General features: G+C 34.5%; 3 protein-coding genes across 3 annotated transcripts; 1 reads left to right on the top strand and 2 right to left on the bottom strand.

The window, feature by feature from the left end:
* Positions 1-602: 602 nt before the first annotated feature.
* On the bottom strand, positions 603-2,908 carry LOC114415234 (14-3-3-like protein B). Its single transcript, XM_028379829.1, has 4 exons — positions 2,345-2,908; positions 2,140-2,262; positions 982-1,098; positions 603-873 (listed from the first exon to the last, which is right to left on the bottom strand). Exons 1-4 carry the CDS (start codon positions 2,834-2,836, stop codon positions 853-855), a joined length of 753 nt encoding a protein of 250 aa, XP_028235630.1. The 5' UTR covers positions 2,837-2,908; the 3' UTR covers positions 603-852.
* A 4,059-nt stretch (positions 2,909-6,967) lies between these two features.
* On the top strand, positions 6,968-12,330 carry LOC114415233 (glucose-6-phosphate isomerase 1, chloroplastic-like). The gene is made up of 14 exons (XM_028379828.1): positions 6,968-7,765; positions 7,968-8,090; positions 8,538-8,636; positions 8,734-8,817; positions 9,349-9,492; positions 9,573-9,638; positions 9,938-10,006; positions 10,089-10,196; positions 10,611-10,663; positions 10,734-10,872; positions 10,982-11,138; positions 11,363-11,441; positions 11,760-11,826; positions 11,926-12,330. The coding sequence occupies exons 1-14, from the start codon at positions 7,241-7,243 to the stop codon at positions 12,058-12,060; spliced, it is 1,848 nt and encodes a 615-aa protein (XP_028235629.1). The 5' UTR covers positions 6,968-7,240; the 3' UTR covers positions 12,061-12,330.
* Positions 12,331-15,593: 3,263 nt separating this feature from the next.
* LOC114415232 lies at positions 15,594-19,563 on the bottom strand. Its single transcript, XM_028379827.1, has 6 exons — positions 19,033-19,563; positions 18,428-18,518; positions 18,147-18,307; positions 16,500-16,527; positions 16,191-16,299; positions 15,594-15,903 (listed from the first exon to the last, which is right to left on the bottom strand). Exons 1-6 carry the CDS (start codon positions 19,249-19,251, stop codon positions 15,822-15,824), a joined length of 690 nt encoding a protein of 229 aa, XP_028235628.1. The 5' UTR covers positions 19,252-19,563; the 3' UTR covers positions 15,594-15,821.
* Between the last annotated feature and the right edge of the window lie 734 nt (positions 19,564-20,297).

Below are 20,297 nucleotides of genomic sequence, written 5' to 3'. Positions count from 1 at the left end.
ACTACGAAATTAAAATTTAACCTATAATAACTCTTCTATATAAACAAAAAACGCGTGAAGGAAAGAAAATTGTTAGTGTATATAATTACAATTCAGTCAAATATATTTTTTATTCATGAGAATAAAAATATTATTAAAAGAATTTATAACTCAAGCTCAACTGTGCTAGACCCTTAGTATGTGAAAGGAAAATATCTTTAAACTTTTGTATGCCTCATGAAGGAAAAATATCTTCAGTTAGTAAGCAAAAATGATGGGTTAAAATGACATTGCGCTAAATGGTGTGGATAGCCAATCCTCAACATCAAGCGTATATTTTGGCATCTTTGAAAAACAATGTCATTTACTACAGTAATCAAATTTGATATTTTATGTTTGCAAACAATATCTGTCAGCATCATGCTCGACGGATGACATATGCGCCATTATAGCTGCAAGGAAAATGTTCTTTCCAAGAGAATAATGTTGCTACAATGACACTTCAAGTTCATATAGGACCACCACATGCTTGTATGGCGGCTGACCCAAAATTTTAAAATGGGGGCCACTTATGAGTTAGGAGGACCCTATGAGTTGTGGGACTGTGGAAGTAACCCAAAAACTGTAGGTAAAGATTGCAACAGATATAATAATTAATTAATTGGATATCCCATTATACAGTATCCTTTCCAAAATATCATGAGACATAAAAATAAAAAACAAAGAAGCCTGGTCTCTGTTCATACAACATTATATCACAGATTGCCAATCATTTTATAAACTAGGGCGATTCTTAATTTAGCACAAAGAAATGACATTCAAAGCCCACCTCCATGAGAGGAAGAATACCACCCATCAAACCTATAATGGATATCAGGGCTCATCTAGCTGGTCCTGCATGAAGTTAAAGTATAGTTCAACTCAGATTTTGATTGGTTAGGAGCTAAAGAGAGAAATATTCTGTAAAGTGTGGGTTCCATATTATTCCATAGTGACATTTACCTGGACATCAGAAGTCCAAAGGGTGAGGTTGTCTCTTAAAAGCTGCATTATGAGCGTGCTGTCTTTGTAGGATTCTTCTCCCAAGGTGTCCAGCTCAGCAATTGCTTCCTCAAAAGCCTATCAAATATGAAAACCAATATACGGTTAAGTAGATTTTAGAATCAATAAGGACGTGCTCCTGTTGCAGTTACTCAGAACAGTAGAAGCCAAGCATTAAAATGGAAAAAGAGAAAGACAGAATATCATAAAACATGGAATCGCGTAAGCCATGTAAGCCAATATGGATAAGCCAGGATTGCTAATAGACAAATTGTAGTGTATTCTTTCCAGGGGAGAAAATACAATTTCGGGTTAAAGTTAACAACACTTCCAAGTCATCCAGTTTGGTACACACAACCAATCAACTAAATTTTATAATTAAAAAAATTAGCTGCAGATGAATAATAAAATCTTTCCAGCAAAATATCAACTCCATTTAGTTGCAATTGAGCAGCAAAATTATCAGATTGCTTAAGAACCAGATTATGCTATGGGGTAACCATAATCATTGCAGATGAACAATACCATTTTATTTCTGAAAGAAAGAAAAATCTGATGAACCAAGGTTAAAGTACTTTTTGTTGGCTTGCTTGTTATTTCCCCCTTTCTGTTAATAGTTCAATTCAAGTGAAAAACCTACCAAGCTTCATGAGCAAAACCTTTGCAATTGATTGGGAACCAAATTTGACAGTTAGACTGCTATGCAGTGTGCAATTTATTGCTCACCCACCTCAACTATCATGATACAGGTAAGAACTATGGTCTGTGTTAGCAACCTTTTTCTGGTGTCCAGTCAGTACAGAATAATGCGTGTAAATGCAAATCCTCAATAAATTCAAGAAAACAGATTGTTACAGCAAGCCAAACAAGAGAAATTCACAAAATCCACCCATTTTCTGATAAGATACATCCCCACAACACAACAAAAGGCATATACCAAGTCAAACAGAAATCCAGGTAGTCAAAATCCTTCCGGAACATACCAGTAATGATTAAAAAAAATGTTTGTTATTTTTCCAAAAAATGTTAAACGGAAGTGGAATCTCCGAGTAAAATAAAAGGGGAAAGGATAATTGATTGCCGAAACAAGAAAGTCAAAAACGTCGAAATGAAGTTGACCTGTTTAGCCATGGCACACGCTTTATCAGACTGGTTGAGGATTTCATAGTAGAAGACGGAGAAGTTGAGAGCGAGACCCAATCTGATGGGGTGAGTAGGGGGAAGATCCCCAGAAGCAATGTCCTAACAACAACAATAACCATCAATTGTTGTAGAAACAATAAAAATAATCAAAAGGGGGGGGGAACTTGGTTTGGTTGCTTACCTGGGCAGCCTTGTAAGACAACATGGTATCCTCAGCAGCGGTTTTTCTCTCATCCCCAACCTTAAACTCTGCGAGATAGCGGTGGTAATCGCCCTTCATCTTCAAGTAGAAGACCTTGGACTCGCTGGCGAAGACGGAGGGTACGAGGTTGGAGTCGAGGAGGTTGAGGATGCTGGCGCAGACCTGCGTGAGCTCGTTCTCGACCTTGGATCTGTAGTGCTTCACGAGGGACACGTGGTCGTCGTTCTTGCGCCCTTCCTCCTTCTGTTCGATGGAGGACACGATGCGCCACGCTGCACGCAGAGACCCGATCACGTTCTTGTAGGCCACCGAGAGGAGGTTGCGCTCCTCCACCGTGAGCTCCGACGCCGGCGTCCACCCCACCACCACCTTCTGCATGAACTCCACCATCTCCTCGTACCGCTCCGCCTGCTCCGACAGCTTCGCAAGGTACACGTACTGTTCTCTGTTTAGCCCCTCTGCTCCTGCCATTCTCTTCTCTTGTTCTGATTTGCTTGCGAGTAGAATAGCGGCTATTGGGGGGAGTGGAACGAAACCGAATGAATGGATTTTATGTATAAAAAAACACTTGGAAAAAGATTGAGATAACATGTGTAGGATTCACCTGTCTCACCCACCCTTCCTGAGTTTGGATTCTTTTTGGGCCTGGGATTCTATTTTCACTATTTTTTACTCTTTGCACTCCATTTGTTTTTTCCTTTGGTATTTTAATAAAAATATCTTTTATGAAAATTAGTTTTGTAATGCAATATTTTTTTTTTATTTATGAAAAAATATTTTTTATGGAAACTAATTTTTCTGGTGTATAACAAATAAATATATTATTTTCAAGTATTCAAAAGCAAGAAAATTTAAGCTTGCCAAAAATACACTCCAGAAACTAGTTCTTAAAAGGTTGAAATATATTTCTGAAACTAAGGGTTCGTTTGGTAGAGTAAAAAGGAATGAAAAGAAAGTAAATTAAGATGAGAGTTTTGAATTAAATTAGAGTATAAAGTGTGAATCTACCATATTTTACTATTCATTTCTCTTCTTTTTCACTTGCTTTTTCTACAAACAAACACATCCTAATAGTTTCTATTAAATTTATGAAATAAAAGGTGCTCACTGAGACGACAAAAACAAGCATGCAATAAATATAATATTGAGATGACACAATATGGCTCTGGAAAGAAGGAAACAGTGAGAAAAATGAGGGATAAAACATCACATAGGTTCCTGAAAGAGTATGGTGAGGACGTCACATTAGTCTCTGAAAAAAAACGTCTTATGGAAGTGCAATCCATCAATTACCGTAATCCAAAATTCATAAAATCATGTGAATATGTATGAAGATTAAAGAGACTATAAATAGTTAAGTTTTGAGACTCATTTGATATCTCATGGATTTATTTTGAATTTCTTTATTTTAAAGTGTTGATGTAATAATGTTTTACATTTTCATGGACCAAGAACATTATTTTTCTCAAAAAGCAAGAGTAAAAGATGTGATAAAAGAAAATGGTGATAAACGGGGAGAGGGTGCATTATGACTTATGAGGGTGAAAGGGTGAAGTTTTTAAGGCTCAATTTGGAATGTTAGAGTTTAGATGAAAGGAAGCTAGATGAATAGAAAATAAAAGCTGTTATTTTTTTTCTATATCATAGATATATTTCATTTAGGTAAATATTATTTAAGTTAAATATAATTATTATAGACGATAATAGAGTTATTAGATTCTTTCTTCATTTGGTAAAGATAAAAAAGAGAAGTAGAAATTATAAAACATGCATATCTATCATTTTCATAATCACTACAAAAGTGGATAAATGTAGTAAAAAATGGCATTTTAAGATACCAAAATGTCTTTATGAATTTATGTTATTTTATACACATTTTTTAAGTTAAGTATAATTATTATAGACGATAAAAGAGTTATTTTATACTTTTTACAATTCTACTCAATCAAGTAAAAGATAAAAAAAAAACTTTTGTTTAACCAAACAACTATAAAATTGTTTTACTCTATCTAAATTATAATTTTGGTTTTCTTAGTTTTCTAAATTCATTCTTTTGATCCTTTTGATTTTTAGTTGTAACATTTGATTCTCATAGTTTTATAAATTGATGGTTTTCCTAATAGATTATTAGAGATATTAAATTAATTATAAATTAAATAAAAATTATTAATTCTAATCTGGGATTGTTGTGGTGGAGTTGCATGCAACAAATGAGGTGGAAGAAGTGTCTAAGAAGAAGAAGATAGTGATGTAGAGAAATAAGATTAATAATTTTTTAATAATTAATGGTTTTAATTAATTTATAATTAATGTAATAACTCAGTTAATTAAAATTATTTGTTAATAATATATTTAGGAGAACCAAAATCACTAAATTTATAGAGCTGGGGAATCAAAATTATAACTTAGATTTTTTCATTTCTAAAAAAAGTTAGGTGTGTTAAGGGAAGAAAAGGAGTGCGAAAAGAATGGGAGTGGGAAGAAGAGCAAGAAAGAACCCTTACTTGGCTGCTCCTTTTGAGTTTCTTGGGCAAGCATTGTCACTTGTTTCTACGAATTGTTCCTTATGCTACTTTTGAATGTCACGAACATGTGTAGAATCATGAAATTTTCCGCAATCTACCGTAGCAGACATGCCTCCTCTGAATCCTTTTGGCTCCCATGGATATGCCCTCTCTTTTTTATCTTTATTAAATGAAGGAGGAATCTAATAACTCTTTTATCGTCTATGATAATTATACTTAAATTAAATAATATTTAACTCAAATGGAGAGAAGAAAAATTATATGTGATGATTCTAGATCATAACCTTCTTACGTGTTAATCTAATAGGATTTTCATTATCTTTTAATGGGTCAACATTGACATATATTTTTTTAGGTTCATATTATCTTATTTAATTATTTAATAGACTTACTTAATTTGACTACATAAAATAAAACACATTAATAATACATAATTAATATAATTGTTTTATAATATTAGCGCAAAAGTCCCAACAAGCAATTCCCAATCCCCATCATGTCAAGATAGAGGAATTTAGACCATTTTTTGACAAACTATTCATAAAGAACACAAAGCCTAGAGGGATGACACCATGATTTACTTGTTTTTAAAACTTTTATATACGAAACAAAAACCATAGTCTATAACTTTCATTCAGAGGAAAAAGACTCATAAATTTGACCCTCCCAAATTCAAGAATATGTGCATAAGAGCATAATTCTTAAGAGCATCATCGTCAAATTAAAAAATGAAAGGAAAGAAATAAATAAGAAAAAAAATGCAAGGTCTTGAATTAAATAACAAAATAACAGTAGTAAAATAACTTTAATTGGCAGCACATGAATCAACAATGCATTATATCATACAATTAATACAAGAAAAATATAAATCAGGAAAGAATTAATTAGTCTAGATTGAAGCGCGCAAATGTTATCTTTAGAGAGAAAATATCTTCACTGCACTGGTGGAAAAATTTGATTGCAGTCTTCTCTCAAGATACGACAACTCATTGGTTCCGATCGTGCATAGCAAAAGGATTTCAATGCTCTTGCTCTCAAAAATAAGTTTTTTTTATATAATAGAAGAAAAAGAAAATTTTAGAGAGAAAAAAAAAATCAGAATGTTCTCTACTCGTGTGTTTTTTTAAAGAGGAGAAAAGAGATATAATTATAAACATAAATCTCCTTAGACAACAACAACAAAATATGACCATTGGATATGATCGTCGAAAACCAATCCAATCTAAGGTATCAAAGCAAACGTAAAAAATTATTGACTCATTAAAATAAAATCTTAAAAAAATAAAAAATCTAATTTTACTTAACAAATTTTATAAATTTTAAATTGTAAGACAAATATTTAGTAACAAAGTCTTCCTTCCTATCTTCTAAATATGGCATTAACTGCCAGAGGCACTTAAAAAAATGTTAAATGCACTGTTAAAGCACACGTGCTGTTTGTTCGGAGGTTAAAAATAAGCCTCTTCTAATGGGTTTGCTTAAGTTAATCCGGCTCCCGCACTAATAGAAATAAACTTTTCATATGATTTATGATGAAATAATAGTATAACATTGTTTAATAAGATCAATGTTGATATATAGCTTATTTTTTCCATAAAGATTAAACTCAATTTTTTTATTTGATTCGACTTTTACGATATGCATTTCACTGAATGTCTAAATCGATTTCTTAATAGCTTTAATTAAGATAATAATCCTGCGCCTCTAGAAAAGAAAATATGGAAAAGCTCAAACAAAGAAGAAAATTAATTATTGCAAATAAAGGTATATTTTTAAACATGATTCATGTTAGAAGAAGTTCCATCTCTCACCCGTGAAGGAGACACGCCCCTCAAAGACGTGATTTTCCAATTCAGGTCATTTTCTCGGTGAGCTAGTTCAAAGAAGAAAAAAACAAAGGCATTAATTAATGAAAGTCAATTTATAAAAAATCTGACATATTTTTCAACTCGCACAACAATGAGTTTAATTAGTGATTCGCAATAAGTTAAATTAATCCCTTGAATATTTGCAGCCTGAAGATTTTTATTTATTTATAAAACAACCTGAGCAATTTTAAATTTGCTGGTGAGGGCAACAGAGGTGTTATTTATTGACTAATTTCATTATCGGCGCGTGTCTCCGGTGAATATCACAAAGAACCAGAAAACAACCTTCAACAAAGACAAAAACCGCTCTCTTCTGTTCTGTCCCTCACCTTATAAAACAAAGTTCCACTTCATCCGATTCAACTAAACCACACCATTCGCATCACAACACTTGGTTGTTTGTTACCATCTTCCAAAAATATCATGCTCCTAACGTAAAAATCCTCGGTTTCAACGTTCAACTGCGATCTCTAAACAAAATCATGGCATCACTCTCAGGCATTTGCTCCTCTTCCCCAACTCTCAAAAAATTCCCGAACCAATCCCCATCGTTGACCGACCCTCTCCGCAAAGACCACGTGTCCTTCCCCGCCCGCCGCGCCGATCGGACTCTCAGCCTCGTGCCCCCTCCTCGTGCGGTGGCTCGTGAGGTTTCCGACGGAGCATTGGCGGCGGTGAAGAAGGGGTTGGAGAAAGATCCGCGCGCGCTGTGGCGGAGATACGTGGATTGGCTGTACCAGCACAAGGAACTTGGGATTTACTTGGATGTGAGTCGGGTCGGGTTCAGCGATGAGTTCGTTAAGGAAATGGAGCCCTGTTTCGAAGCGGCGTTTCGGGCGATGGAGGAGTTGGAGAAAGGTGCGATCGCGAATCCCGACGAGGGTCGCATGGTGGGGCACTATTGGCTGAGGGACCCTAAGCGCGCGCCAACCGCGTTCCTCAAGACGCAGATTGAGAACACACTCGACGCTGTTTGCAAGTTCGCTAACGACGTCGTCAGTGGTAAGGTCAGTTCAGTCACTTCTCCTTCTTTTGTTAACTCAACTGTTGTGCTTTGGATGGCTAAGGGAGAAGGAAAGAGGGAAAAGCTTGCGGGTTCGTTCCCCTCTGCTAACGAAAACTAATAGTCTAACAAAAACTCAACTGTTGTGGATTTTGTTTAAGTTTTTGGTGATTTGTGTGTGGGAATAATGGAATGTACTTTGGCAGATTAAGCCTCCTTCTTCTCCGGAGGGTCGATTTACGCAAATATTGTCCGTGGGAATTGGAGGTTCTGCTCTTGGACCACAGTTTGTTGCAGAAGCATTGGCACCTGATAATCCTCCACTCAAGGTATCTTTCTAGCTCTATTGTTCGAGAAATTATTACATGGTCCGGGTCTGGAACAGCATGGTCCCAAATAATTTTTACTTGACATGTAGTCGAGTGTTATTAATACTTTCATGTAAATTGAAAAAACTCAATTAAGTAACATGTAGAAATTGGTTGGGACTAAGGGGTCTAGCTCAGCTGGTTGAGCAAGGTGTCTGAGTTATTGTAATCCCCTGACACAGTCTTCAATTCTCATGGATAAAAAAAAATATAGAAATTGGTTGGAACTATGGACACGTAGTAGTTGAGGATTATATTATCTAATAATTTTCCTCCTGAGAAATCATTAATGCTAAATTGGAAGAATAAGTAATGCATGGGAAATTTGCTCCTCATTTGTTAATTCAGTTATTTCGTTTCTCACAAGGATTTAATGATGACTTTGCCTTCTTCACTTCTCTACCACAGATAAGATTTGTGGACAACACGGATCCTGCTGGAATTGATCATCAGATTGCACAGCTTGGGTCGGAGCTAGCTTCAACACTTGTGATTGTGATTTCAAAGGTCTGTATTGAGATTGTTCTTTTTTTTGTTTGTTTGATTATGATGTTATAATCAGTCAGAGAGCATGTTTTGACTTGAGAATTTTGATTATCTTCAGAGTGGAGGTACCCCAGAGACTAGAAATGGTTTATTGGAAGTGCAGAAGGCCTTTCGTGAAGCAGGCTTGAATTTTCCAAAACAGGTTTAATCTCAGGTTTTCACTTTTATATATTTTTATTTCCCCATATTATAACACATTACTACGTTTGAATCAGAAGTTCAGATACTACATAGTATTATGGTGCTAGAATCGTGGGTGATAGTTTTATGAGGGTGAAAAAACTAATCGTATCTGGATTGATCTACTTTAACCAGTATGAAGATTCTCAAAATTTCAATTTTCTGTCTCCTATACTTTTTATTTTTATTTTTTATTTTATAGATTTGCTTGCATTGTCTAGCAATAGTTGAAACTTCTGTAGTTATGTTGCACTTATTTTTTTTAGAGTTGTGGAAAACTACCTAGTTTACTAATAGTAAGATAATTATGGTTTTATGTATTAATTTATAATTAGAAGCAATATTTACTGGAAAATTTCTACTTTGATCAATTCATTTTCTGTTTTGACTGTTAAGAAAATCCATATGATATTGATCCTGCATCACTTGCACGTCTACTGTCAGTTTCAATTTGTGGAAATTGTCACAATCACTAATTCGTGCTATAATGCAGGGTGTTGCTATTACACAAGAAAATTCTTTGTTGGATAACACTGCCAGAATTGAGGGCTGGTTAGCTAGATTTCCTATGTTTGATTGGGTGGGAGGTAGAACGTCAGAGATGTCTGCAGTTGGCCTGCTTCCAGCATCCCTTCAGGTAAGTGGCCATAAATGTAAAGTCATTATTTATTATTTACATTGACATTTCATGTTTTCTTATAATGCTCTTTGATTTAGGGCATTGATATTAGAGAAATGCTTGCCGGTGCATCATTGATGGATGAGGCTAATAGAAGTACTGTGGTATACATCAGTTTCTCACCATTTTTTTTTGTTGTCAGCTTGTCGCTGTTATTGTTGTTGTTGTTGTATCTAAATATTTCTTTCAGAGTTGTGCACTAGTAATTGAAGGATTTTCATGTATGATAATGCATGAGTTGTACCATACTTAGAGCTTCTTCATACTTCATGATTTGCCAATGCCATACCTTAAGTACTATCGACGCTTCATGTGACAAATACATGTATGTGGCTTGGGCTTTAAGTGTATGGAAATAGGCGTGAAACTAATTACATCTCCAGTAATATATGCATTTTTGCAGTTAAGGAATAACCCTGCAGCTCTGCTGGCTTTATGTTGGTATTGGGCTACAGATGGTGTAGGATCCAAGGTGAGAATTATGATCGGTTAGCGTCTGTCTTATGTTTTATTTGACTATTTCTCATCGTTTTCTTTTCCTTCTTATTCTGTAGGATATGGTTATTCTTCCGTACAAGGACAGCCTGTTATTATTCAGTAGATACTTGCAGCAGCTGGTCATGGAATCTCTAGGCAAGGAGTTTGACTTGGATGGTAATCGGGTATGTCTTATTCTTTTATACATCAAATCTAAATAACATCTTTGTACTCTGTAGTCTGCCCTGTATTTTTGGATGAATTTTTAGATATCTTTAATTAAGTTTACAGCCGTGCCTACACCAGGAAGTAGCCTAACGAACTCTATGGCCTGTCATTTTTAATTCTTGATTTCATGATTTGTGTTGCTGTCTTGTATACATTGTCATGCTTTCATGTGGAGCCCACTTGCCTCACATCTGACACGATTAACTTGACCAGACATTGTTAACAATGGATCCTATTTTTTCGACTACGATGGATCTTTCTTGCTGCTATATCACATTTATTATGTTTTGAGTTTTGTCTTAGAGATGCTTCAAACCCTTCTGAATTAATGATACATCAGAATCTGACTTCTGAACTTTTGGATTGTATAGGTTAATCAAGGAATTAGTGTCTATGGAAACAAAGGAAGCACAGATCAACATGCGTGAGTTTTCATACTAGTTTTTTTAAATATATTACTGATTAATGTCTGGTAAACCTTTACCCCCTTGCAGCTATATTCAACAATTGAGGGAAGGTGTACACAATTTCTTTGTGACATTCATTGAGGTGCTACGTGATAGACCCCCCGGTCATGATTGGGAACTTGAACCTGGTGTCACATGTGGTGACTACTTGTTTGGTATGCTACAGGTCTGATCAACTAATCAAGTATATTTTCTTACTGAATTTGATAGTTTTGTTCAAGACTGTTGTTAGGGTGTTGTTTGTTCCCTTCATGCTAAAATTGGACTTTCTATAGGGAACAAGGTCGGCTTTGTATGCCAATAACCGAGAGTCCATCACAGTTACTGTACAAGAAGTGACACCAAGAACAGTTGGTGCTCTTATTGGGCTCTATGAACGAGCAGTAGGAATTTATGCCTCCCTTGTCAACATAAATGCTTATCATCAACCTGGTAAAATATAATTTATTTAGCCCATTTTAGAATTTTCTTTGCTTGTGATAAAGAATTATGTTGACAATTTCGGACTCAGAATTTTTACCGTCCTATATGGGGGATTCAATGTTGTTATGAAAATTTAAGGCAAGACTACTTAATTTACATATGGAACTTGTAATATGTTAAGCTTGTTTTACCATTCATCCATATCTGAAATCTGAACTATGATAATTGTTTAGGTGTGGAAGCTGGTAAGAAAGCAGCAGGTGAAGTACTAGCACTTCAGAAGCGAGTGTTGGCAGTGCTAAATGAGGCAAGGTATGAGGTTTATTTAAAAGCACCAAGCTTCTCTTTGTCTTAGCTGCCTAGCTGGGGTTATTTCGGGTATAGCCTCTGCTCTCAGAGACTTGTAAAAGTTAGTTCAGAACCTCTTTTTATCAGGAGTAGGAAATAGCTATCCTAACTAGGACTCTAGGAGTTATTTCAATAATGCTGTGATGCAAGGTGCATCCCACTGAAAATATTTGCAGTTGTTTGTTAAGGATAATAATCAGAGAGTCAATATCTGTCTAGAATATGGATTCACTGTGTGTTTTTGCATCCTTGTAATTAATATTTATATGTTTCTGTTTTCAGCTGCAAAGAACCTGTTGAGCCATTGACCCTCGAAGAAATAGCTGACCGTTGCCATGCTCCTGAAGATGTATATATATTATCCCACTTTATTTCTTCTTCAATTATGTTTACTACCCTGCCTATTAAGAATCATCCAAGTTCAATAACATTTTTCACTTGTATGCAGATTGAAATGATTTATAAGATTATTGCACACATGGCTGCCAATGACAGAGCACTAATTGCCGAAGGCAGCTGTGGTTCACCGCGCAGCATCAAGGTTTTTCTTGGGGAATGTAACATCGATGAATTGTATGCTTGAGTTACACTAATGGAATTCATGTTTGATAATGTTACAATTGTGTTTGAATCCACGGAGCAAAAGAAGAGAAGCTGTCTGCAATAATTTGGTTTCAATGTTGAATTTCCTTCATTAACGAAAGTGGAAATTCTGTTTAAGACAAATACTTGAAAGTGGTTTGGTGTTCTGAATTGGAACTACATGTAACCAAATGGAGAACCCAGTGGGTAAATATAATTAATAAATTGTTCCTTGCGCTGCCTACATTATTGATGTGGTGGGTTCCTGGCATTAGGGCAGCTCTTTGGTGCAAACTAAATACTATTATATCATTATACAAAGTTTTTTTTTTACTGAATTGATATAAGTAATATCATTTCATTCATCAACAAATGTTCAATACAAGGTAACTTCATACCTAGTATAGAGACTAGCTAGGTAAACATGATGATACCCTAGCAAGCTCATACGTAATCCCATTACATCATTGATTTGTCTCTTTTGCAAAACCAATAACATAAGTTGGGTTATCACGTAACAACTGCCTGCACTCCTTGATGATATCTCCTAGTTCAGGAACATTCACACTTGCACTATTTATTCTGTCCACTACACCTTTGCTATCACTATCAATTCTCAAACACGACGTTAGGGAACCCTAGAGCAGCAACAAATTTAATCGCAGTCGAGACCCCAAGGCTCACCCTCCAAAACTCCATGCATGTGTGTACCCGTGTTTTATACAAATTACACATGCATCCTCTGTGTTTTTCAACTTTACGAACGATACTACTCTGCAGGGACGGATAGAAGGGGGGCAGACATGGAACCTAGTCCCCCCCTCCCTAGGGAGGGACCTTATTATGATTAAAGGAACCATAATTTAATTTATTGTATAGATTTTTGGCTTTGTTAGTTAATTTTATTTTTTCAATCATATCAATTAAATTGATCTTGTTAATACTTCAGGTTATTTTTTAAAAAAGTAATTTATTTTTGTAGTTATTGTATGTTCTAGATCACAAAAAGAAAAAAAAAATCAATCTACCCTTTAACAAAGTTCTGGATCCGTTCCTGGTCCAATGTCGTTTCACATCTAGATTATCAATATGCACTACCATTATTTCCGAGAATACAGATTTGGCAGCACGGCTTCACGTAAGTTTCTGAAAAATAGGTGGTCGAAGCTCTCCCCTATTTCTCTATACAACGCACACCTTGTTATGTGAATGTCGTCATGATTTTACAAGCAACCGTAGACCATCTTTCCTGAATAGACTTGTGTCGTGCTAAGAACTAAGAAATAAAAATAAAAGTCCCAAGTTCATTACAACAGTGACAAGCTTGAAAACAGTTCTAGAGCATGAAAACAAGGGTAAAATAGATAAAATGGCCACGATAAACAATGAAACTATCGTCAAGTGTGCTGTACTAACTCCAATCCTTGTTGCTTTCGGTTTTCAGGAACCGGGACAGGAATGTCCAACAGGTAACAACATCATAATCATATTACTTTGCTTTTAACAGGCCATTCGAAAATAAAAATCATGTAATGTAATTCAAGCCCCCCAATTCTTGCACATGAATGCATTCATGCTTTATTTGCAAAGCACCAGGTAATACCAGAGCTGATTAGGTAGTTGTTCAAAGGTTGTGGATAGATTATTTTGGACTGAGCAATCCCAAATCAATAAATTATTGATCTCGTCAAGACAAGAATGTCCCTTTTATGTACATGTGTAAGTTTCAGTTCAAAACTCTTAAAGCAAATAACATCTTTTTGGGCAAAAGTTTCATCGTAAATCCATGAATAGAATAAATACAGATAATTATTGACTCACCTTTATATCAGCGGCGGCTTGTGAAATTGGCTCTTTTGAACATATCAAGCCACTAACAAGAAAATTAACAATAGCACTAATAACCAGAATATTTATATGAAATAAGGCTGTCGGCAAACATACCTTTGAATAGAACTATTGCTCATAAATGGTAGAAGCAATTCAACTTCATGCACTCCCTGGCTTCCAACTTCCAAGTAAGCTATTCACACCACAGTGAGGAACAAGACTGGTTTCCCAACTTGCACAGTGTCATCAAAACAGGTTCAATGTCTCTGTCTGAGAGCTTCAACCCTTTCTACTATTCTCTTATCACTGGGACTCCCCCAACAGACCCAAAACTTGTCTGAAAGAGTCAATATTTCAGACCCCAAAATGGAGATGTATGCTGCAAGATAATCAGCTTGCCGTTTACCATACAAATTACTGTCCTGCACCAGCCACGTGTATGCTCGCCTTTGTTACTAATACTCACTAATGCTCTATTGCCATTCGATGCTAAAATTTCACCATTTTTTGTGAAGCATATTGGGTAAATGAGACCCAAAGAAGGATGATAACTAGTAGTGGTCCATGATGACTGCACTTTGTATTCCTTCATCGTCCATTTTTCAATCACCTGAATCTCATAAGGCCGCATCAAACAGGAACACAGATATTCTTCCATTGCCCTCGAATAACTAACTGACAGCTAAAATTGAAAGCTTTTTAAGCTAGGAGTGTTCGATAAAATAATTTATTGAAATAATTGAAAAATATAAAATGACATAAATAAATATATTTATATTTTATATAAAATTTAATTTTGTTTTATGAATAAAATATATTTTGAGGTGATATAATTTTAGGTTTTTTAATTAATTTTAAACTCTTAAATTTTTTATTTATAGATAAATTATTTTTACTATATTTTTAGTTTTAATTGTTATATTTTTTAAATAAATAAATAAAATATACACTTTTCATAAAAAAATATGTACTTAAGATATTACATTTTTATTATGTTAATTAGGATAACACTTAAAATAAATTGTCTAATATAAAATTATTAAAAAATAATAGAAAAATAAAATAAATTTAACTGTCAATTTCATGAAATATAATGTTTGCTAGCATTTTAAAAAATATTAAAAATTACTAAACAAACTAAAAAAAATTATTTATCAAACAATTATAAATTTTTTAGCTAATTGTATAATTGTTTAGCTAATAAAAAAATTAAAAACTAACTAAAATAACCAACATAACTACTTTTAAGAAAATGAAACAACTAATTACTAATTATGCCAAATTTTGATAAAAAGAACTTATGTTAAGAAAATGAAACAACTAATTACTAGTTAAACATTACTTACTAATCTCTGGAAAAAAAAAAAAAAAACATTACTTGCTAATCGATAAGTATCGAAGGAGTAAATTCCTTCAGCCTGATCTCGGGACCCTTTCTGTAACTTGTTATCGAATAGCGTCAATTATTAAATATCTTGAACAATAAGCAATGCGATTAAAGTGCATAATTTTTTTAAAAAAAATAATATGGGGGGAAAACAGTGTCAGACAACTGTTTCTTGTTCTTCGAAGTTAAGCACAAATAAGGTCGGGCAGAGCGTGAGTGGGGGTCAAATAAAATAGGTGAGATATTGCGAAGCAAAAACAAAAATTGAAAGAAACATCAAGGCAAATTTCAGTAGAGTTCTCAGACGTGGAGGGAGATTATGTTTAAGGCTTGAGTTTTGAATTGCACTCGGAAACATTAGAGTAGTGATATTTACAATGTCAAACAGTGTTAAAATCAATTGATCTGTGCTTCAAAGAAATTGAATTTTAAATCAAAGACGATCATGGCATGGGACGCCAAGCTAAATTGCAGCACAGGCAGGGGGAAAAGAGTTAAATTACTACATCACAACTTTGCTACAAGCCGCAAGCTGCACGGGCAAATCAGAGAAGCTTTGATATAACATGACATGAAGTCCAGAATGCTTTAGTTGCAGCCCTGAGAATAACAGGGTTTTGATATATCCTGTCAACAATGTCAAATGCAAGTGGTAAATAAAAATCAAACTATTAGCCTAATAAATGAATGAAAAATTAACTGAGAATGACTTTCTTTTGTTATGTTGTACCATATGTAAAAAACAACTAACAAGAAAATAACATGCAAGGTATTCAGTATCCATCAGTCCATCACACGAGACTATTAAACGCTATCAGGCAGCAGGCAAATCCACGGGCAAGATATGCAAAGGGTAAATGCAACAATAAATTCCTTAATTATAAAAAGAGGTGGGGATTGGAATAACCACTTACCCTATGGCCGTAGCCCCCCATGATGCAACATTATAAATAACTTTGCTCCCATCCCAAGCCTTTCGTAGCTTTCCCTTTTTCTTTTTCACTGAGAATGTCTTGCTAAGCGCTAATGGAACAAACCACAATAGTTAGAAATTCTTTCCTATTGTTTTAGCTAACTTACAATGAACTTGTCTCAATAAGATCATAAAAAAATATCTGGACTGAAAAGGTAGATGATAAAGAGTTATTTCTTGTTTATCACTAAAATATACGAAAGAATAAAAACGGGAAGGTATCATACTAGGAAGAATGCAAACAACTCACCACTCTGGAGTTGGATAGGGGTCAAATCCTACAAAAGAGCAAAGAAATCAGTTAGAGAGAAACAGAAATTTCAAATGCATTAGGTAGAATATGTTTGCAGCAACTGATCATAGAGAGAATTCATAAAACAACATTATTCACAGCCAAAGAAGAAAAAGGCATTCCTAATTACAAAATGCTAGTGATTGTTATCCTATAGATGAATGAAAAGGGCTACAGAGAAGCAGACTATGGAAAAGGCGTGTAAATTAATGATTGAGACTTCTGAACATTGCATTGCAAGAAAAATCTTTATCCATATAAAAAACGAACAGGACTGCAACATGATGCCCATAAAGGCATAAAGGAATGGGAAACATATGATACCAATGATATCAAGTCCAACAATGCAATCCTGGCATAAAATTTTTGAGTTGTAACATGAAACTACTTATTTCCTGACATTTAACAGAACAAAGTGGATGGACATCCTTGTAGAGAAAGTACGCATTATACAAACTTAAAAAAGTTCATTATTAAATATTAAATCCAGAAGTTTCCAGTTTAATTTTGCAAAGAAATAGTAGTGGTATATTACTATTCTCAAATAGTCAAGTGACTAGAGACATAAATAGTTAAACATCAGTTCATGCAAACTACAACAAAAACATAGAGCATTTATTGCAACAAAAATAGAGTAAAATTGAATTGTCAGAGCAGACCACAGTGCTAAAAGATTAGTAAAAACACTGGGCAGCTAAGAATCCATCAACTGGGATAATATATATATTGGTAGATAACACTCCCTATCTTTAATTTAGTACTTATTTTAATATAAATTTTAAAAGTAAGACACGGGGAAAGAAAAATATGTTAAATGTGCCAGAAAGTCCTGATTGTTTAAATAGCATAGGCAGATCCAATGGCAATTTTGGCTTCATAAAAATCATGTGGGTGATGTAGGTACACCCATAATTTTGGCCCTTTTTTTTATCTATCAGAAATAGTCATGCTGATACGTAGCCAATCTGTGCTAAAAGATCCTAAGACAGCCGAACACATGCCAATTCAAAAAGTAAACCAAGTGCAATTAGTATAGCTCAATTTGGTGTGATTTGACAATTTATGAATGAATTGAGTGACTGTGATTCAGAGGACAGAAAATGGTGGTTTCTCAATCAGGTTGCAACAGATTCAAATCAGATTTCAAATTTTCAAAACCAGCATGAGAAGTCTGCCTATTTCAGCTTCATTGAAATTATTTTAGTGCAAAAATAAGCCTTTCATGTTTATTTCACAATAAGTATTTTACAAATACATTTTTCTAAATTATACTTTTCCTCAATTGGAATTTGCGCCTCGACTGAGAAGCATATTTGGAGGTATAAGCAGAAACAAGAAATCAAAAGGTCCAGTGTACATGGGACCTGTGAGTAAGATGAATAGCAGAAATCAGGAGACAGTGGACTCTTATAGAATGTCAGAAGATACTTTGAAGTTTGAACCCAAAAACATGAATTCTAACAGTTTATAAATTATTGCACAAGAATATCATTCAAATGATATCACAATGAATTTAACTTTGCATAAGGGGCAAATATAACATTTACATACAGTATAGAACCAACTGAATAACAAGCACATACATATGCTTTAACAACTGAATACCTTAGTCTGCTTTAAGGATAGCAAATATGCGGCCATGAAACACGCGATACCCTCCACTATATCTTCTTGTCTAACAAGGACATAATCTTCTTGTTCTGAGTCAACACGTTCACCTTCCCAGAGATCATTTTCGCTAACCATATCCCAGGAATTACCTTCTTCTGCCACAACCAATAACTTGTTCTTTTATTATCATTCTAAACTTGAAACAAATAAAGAGAAAACACTGATTATTTGAAATCACCAAAATGCCAAAAACCATTTCACACTGCAGAAGATACCATCTATATTCTGTGAAACTGAAGCCCGAGCACACTCCAACTGTTGAAGAAAGGCCGGACATTCAACTCTAGATTTCAGCAGATCACATAACTGCATTCAGGCACATGAGCTGTGGTGTCAGAAATGATAATCAGCCAAAATTTACCCATATTATTAAGGGAGTACTATACTATTTACTATTATTCTGTCCTTCCCGGTTCCAAACTTGAAATAAAAAAATATGTCACTTCTTTAACCTAATGAACAATTTCTTGAGTGCTTTGGGTGCTGTTCTCCAATCAGAATTGGAGGTTTACCTCGGTAACCACGCTATAAAGGTTTGCATTAATAAAGGCCAACACAAATTACCGAAGTAAAACTCTGATTATGATTGAAAAACAGCACCAAAAGCACTTGTGGAACTGTATCCAATAAATATTTTCAAAATACGAATAAAACTAGTAATTTTTATATGCTGTGCCTTTGAACCCATACAACAAGCACTATTACGATATTACCTAAGCATCGGTGATCAATTAAAGATTCCCTAGCAAAACAATACAGCGAAGAAAATGGAAATTCCGTACGAATCGAAACCCTAAAGCGGAAAGAGGAATTGAATTACCTCGTCGGCATCGGGATCAGCTGATGCAGTGGCTTCACCTTCACCGTCGTAATCCTCTTCGTCCACGTAAGTAGAAGCAGAAGAAGAAGCAGTAGCAGAAGTAGCGTTAATCGATTCGAGAGCTCTCTGACACTGCAAGAGCACGGCCTCGAGGGTCTTCCTCTTCACGCGAAGCGGGTCCGGGTCGGAGTCCAGCGAGGCTGTCGGGTTCGGGTCCATTTGGGTCTATTAATGATGCAAACAAAAACGGAGAGAGAATGAAGATTCCTCGTTGATGTCCATAGATTTTACATTAATTGCTCCGAATCAGTTTTGAAAGACGTCGGGGGGGTTAGGGCTGTTGTTAATGATTGTTTGGTTTTTTTGGCATCGCTTTCGTGCACTCCAATTGTTCCCTAACCCTTCCCTCTGCCCTCGCCTGTTACACCAACAACTCTATTCTTTAATCTCTCTCGCTTTTTAATTTTGACACGTTTCAAACTTTGATACCAACAAGTGAATATCAAAATCAGAAACAGAATAAGTTATCATTTATCATACAGCTTCCAAAATCTTAATAATGTAAATCTAATACTCTTTAGAGGTATTTTACATGGCCGTTCGTTTAATATATTTTCACTTTTATAACCCCCCTCCTGTCTCTGGTTATACCACTGTTTCAATTCATTTATATTTGTTAAGAAAAATAATTAGGACATTAAATTTATCAATTATTTGTATTATTATTTTATTTTTTTTATTAATATTTAGAGAAAAAATAATTAAATAAGAATATATAAAGAAATATAATTAATATATCTAAAAAAAATCTTATAAAAAAAGAAATATTTTTTTAAAAATATATTATAATTAAAAGGAGGGTGAGCTCTGATGCAGCGGTAAAGGTGTGTCTGGTGACTTGTTGGTCATGCTTTCGAATCCGAAAACAGCCTCTTAGCGAAGAGTTTCTTTAACTTTTTATCCACTATTTGTTATACAAGTTTTTTCTTCTTCCTAAAAGTCATAAAATTAATTTTTTAAGAGGTAGAAATTTCTGGAGTAAATTTTATTTCTTCTAATAAAATCTTTTCCATACATGTAATCAGATAACATTATTATATTTTAATGATACATTTGATTTGCATAAATTTAAGGGATATAACAACACAAAACAAGAGAAGTGGGACAACACAGAACAACTACTTGTTGTGGAGTATTTTTTTTTTCTCTACTTATCTACTGAAAACCCGCTTTATCTAATCTTGTATGGACAATTACAATCATTT

This window comes from Glycine soja, chromosome 6 (assembly GCF_004193775.1).
Source record: "Glycine soja cultivar W05 chromosome 6, ASM419377v2, whole genome shotgun sequence".
In the NCBI taxonomy this organism is placed as follows: Eukaryota; Viridiplantae; Streptophyta; class Magnoliopsida; order Fabales; family Fabaceae; genus Glycine; species Glycine soja.
The sequence above is the reverse complement of the archived record's forward strand: the minus strand, read 5'-3'. Positions and strand labels throughout refer to the sequence as shown.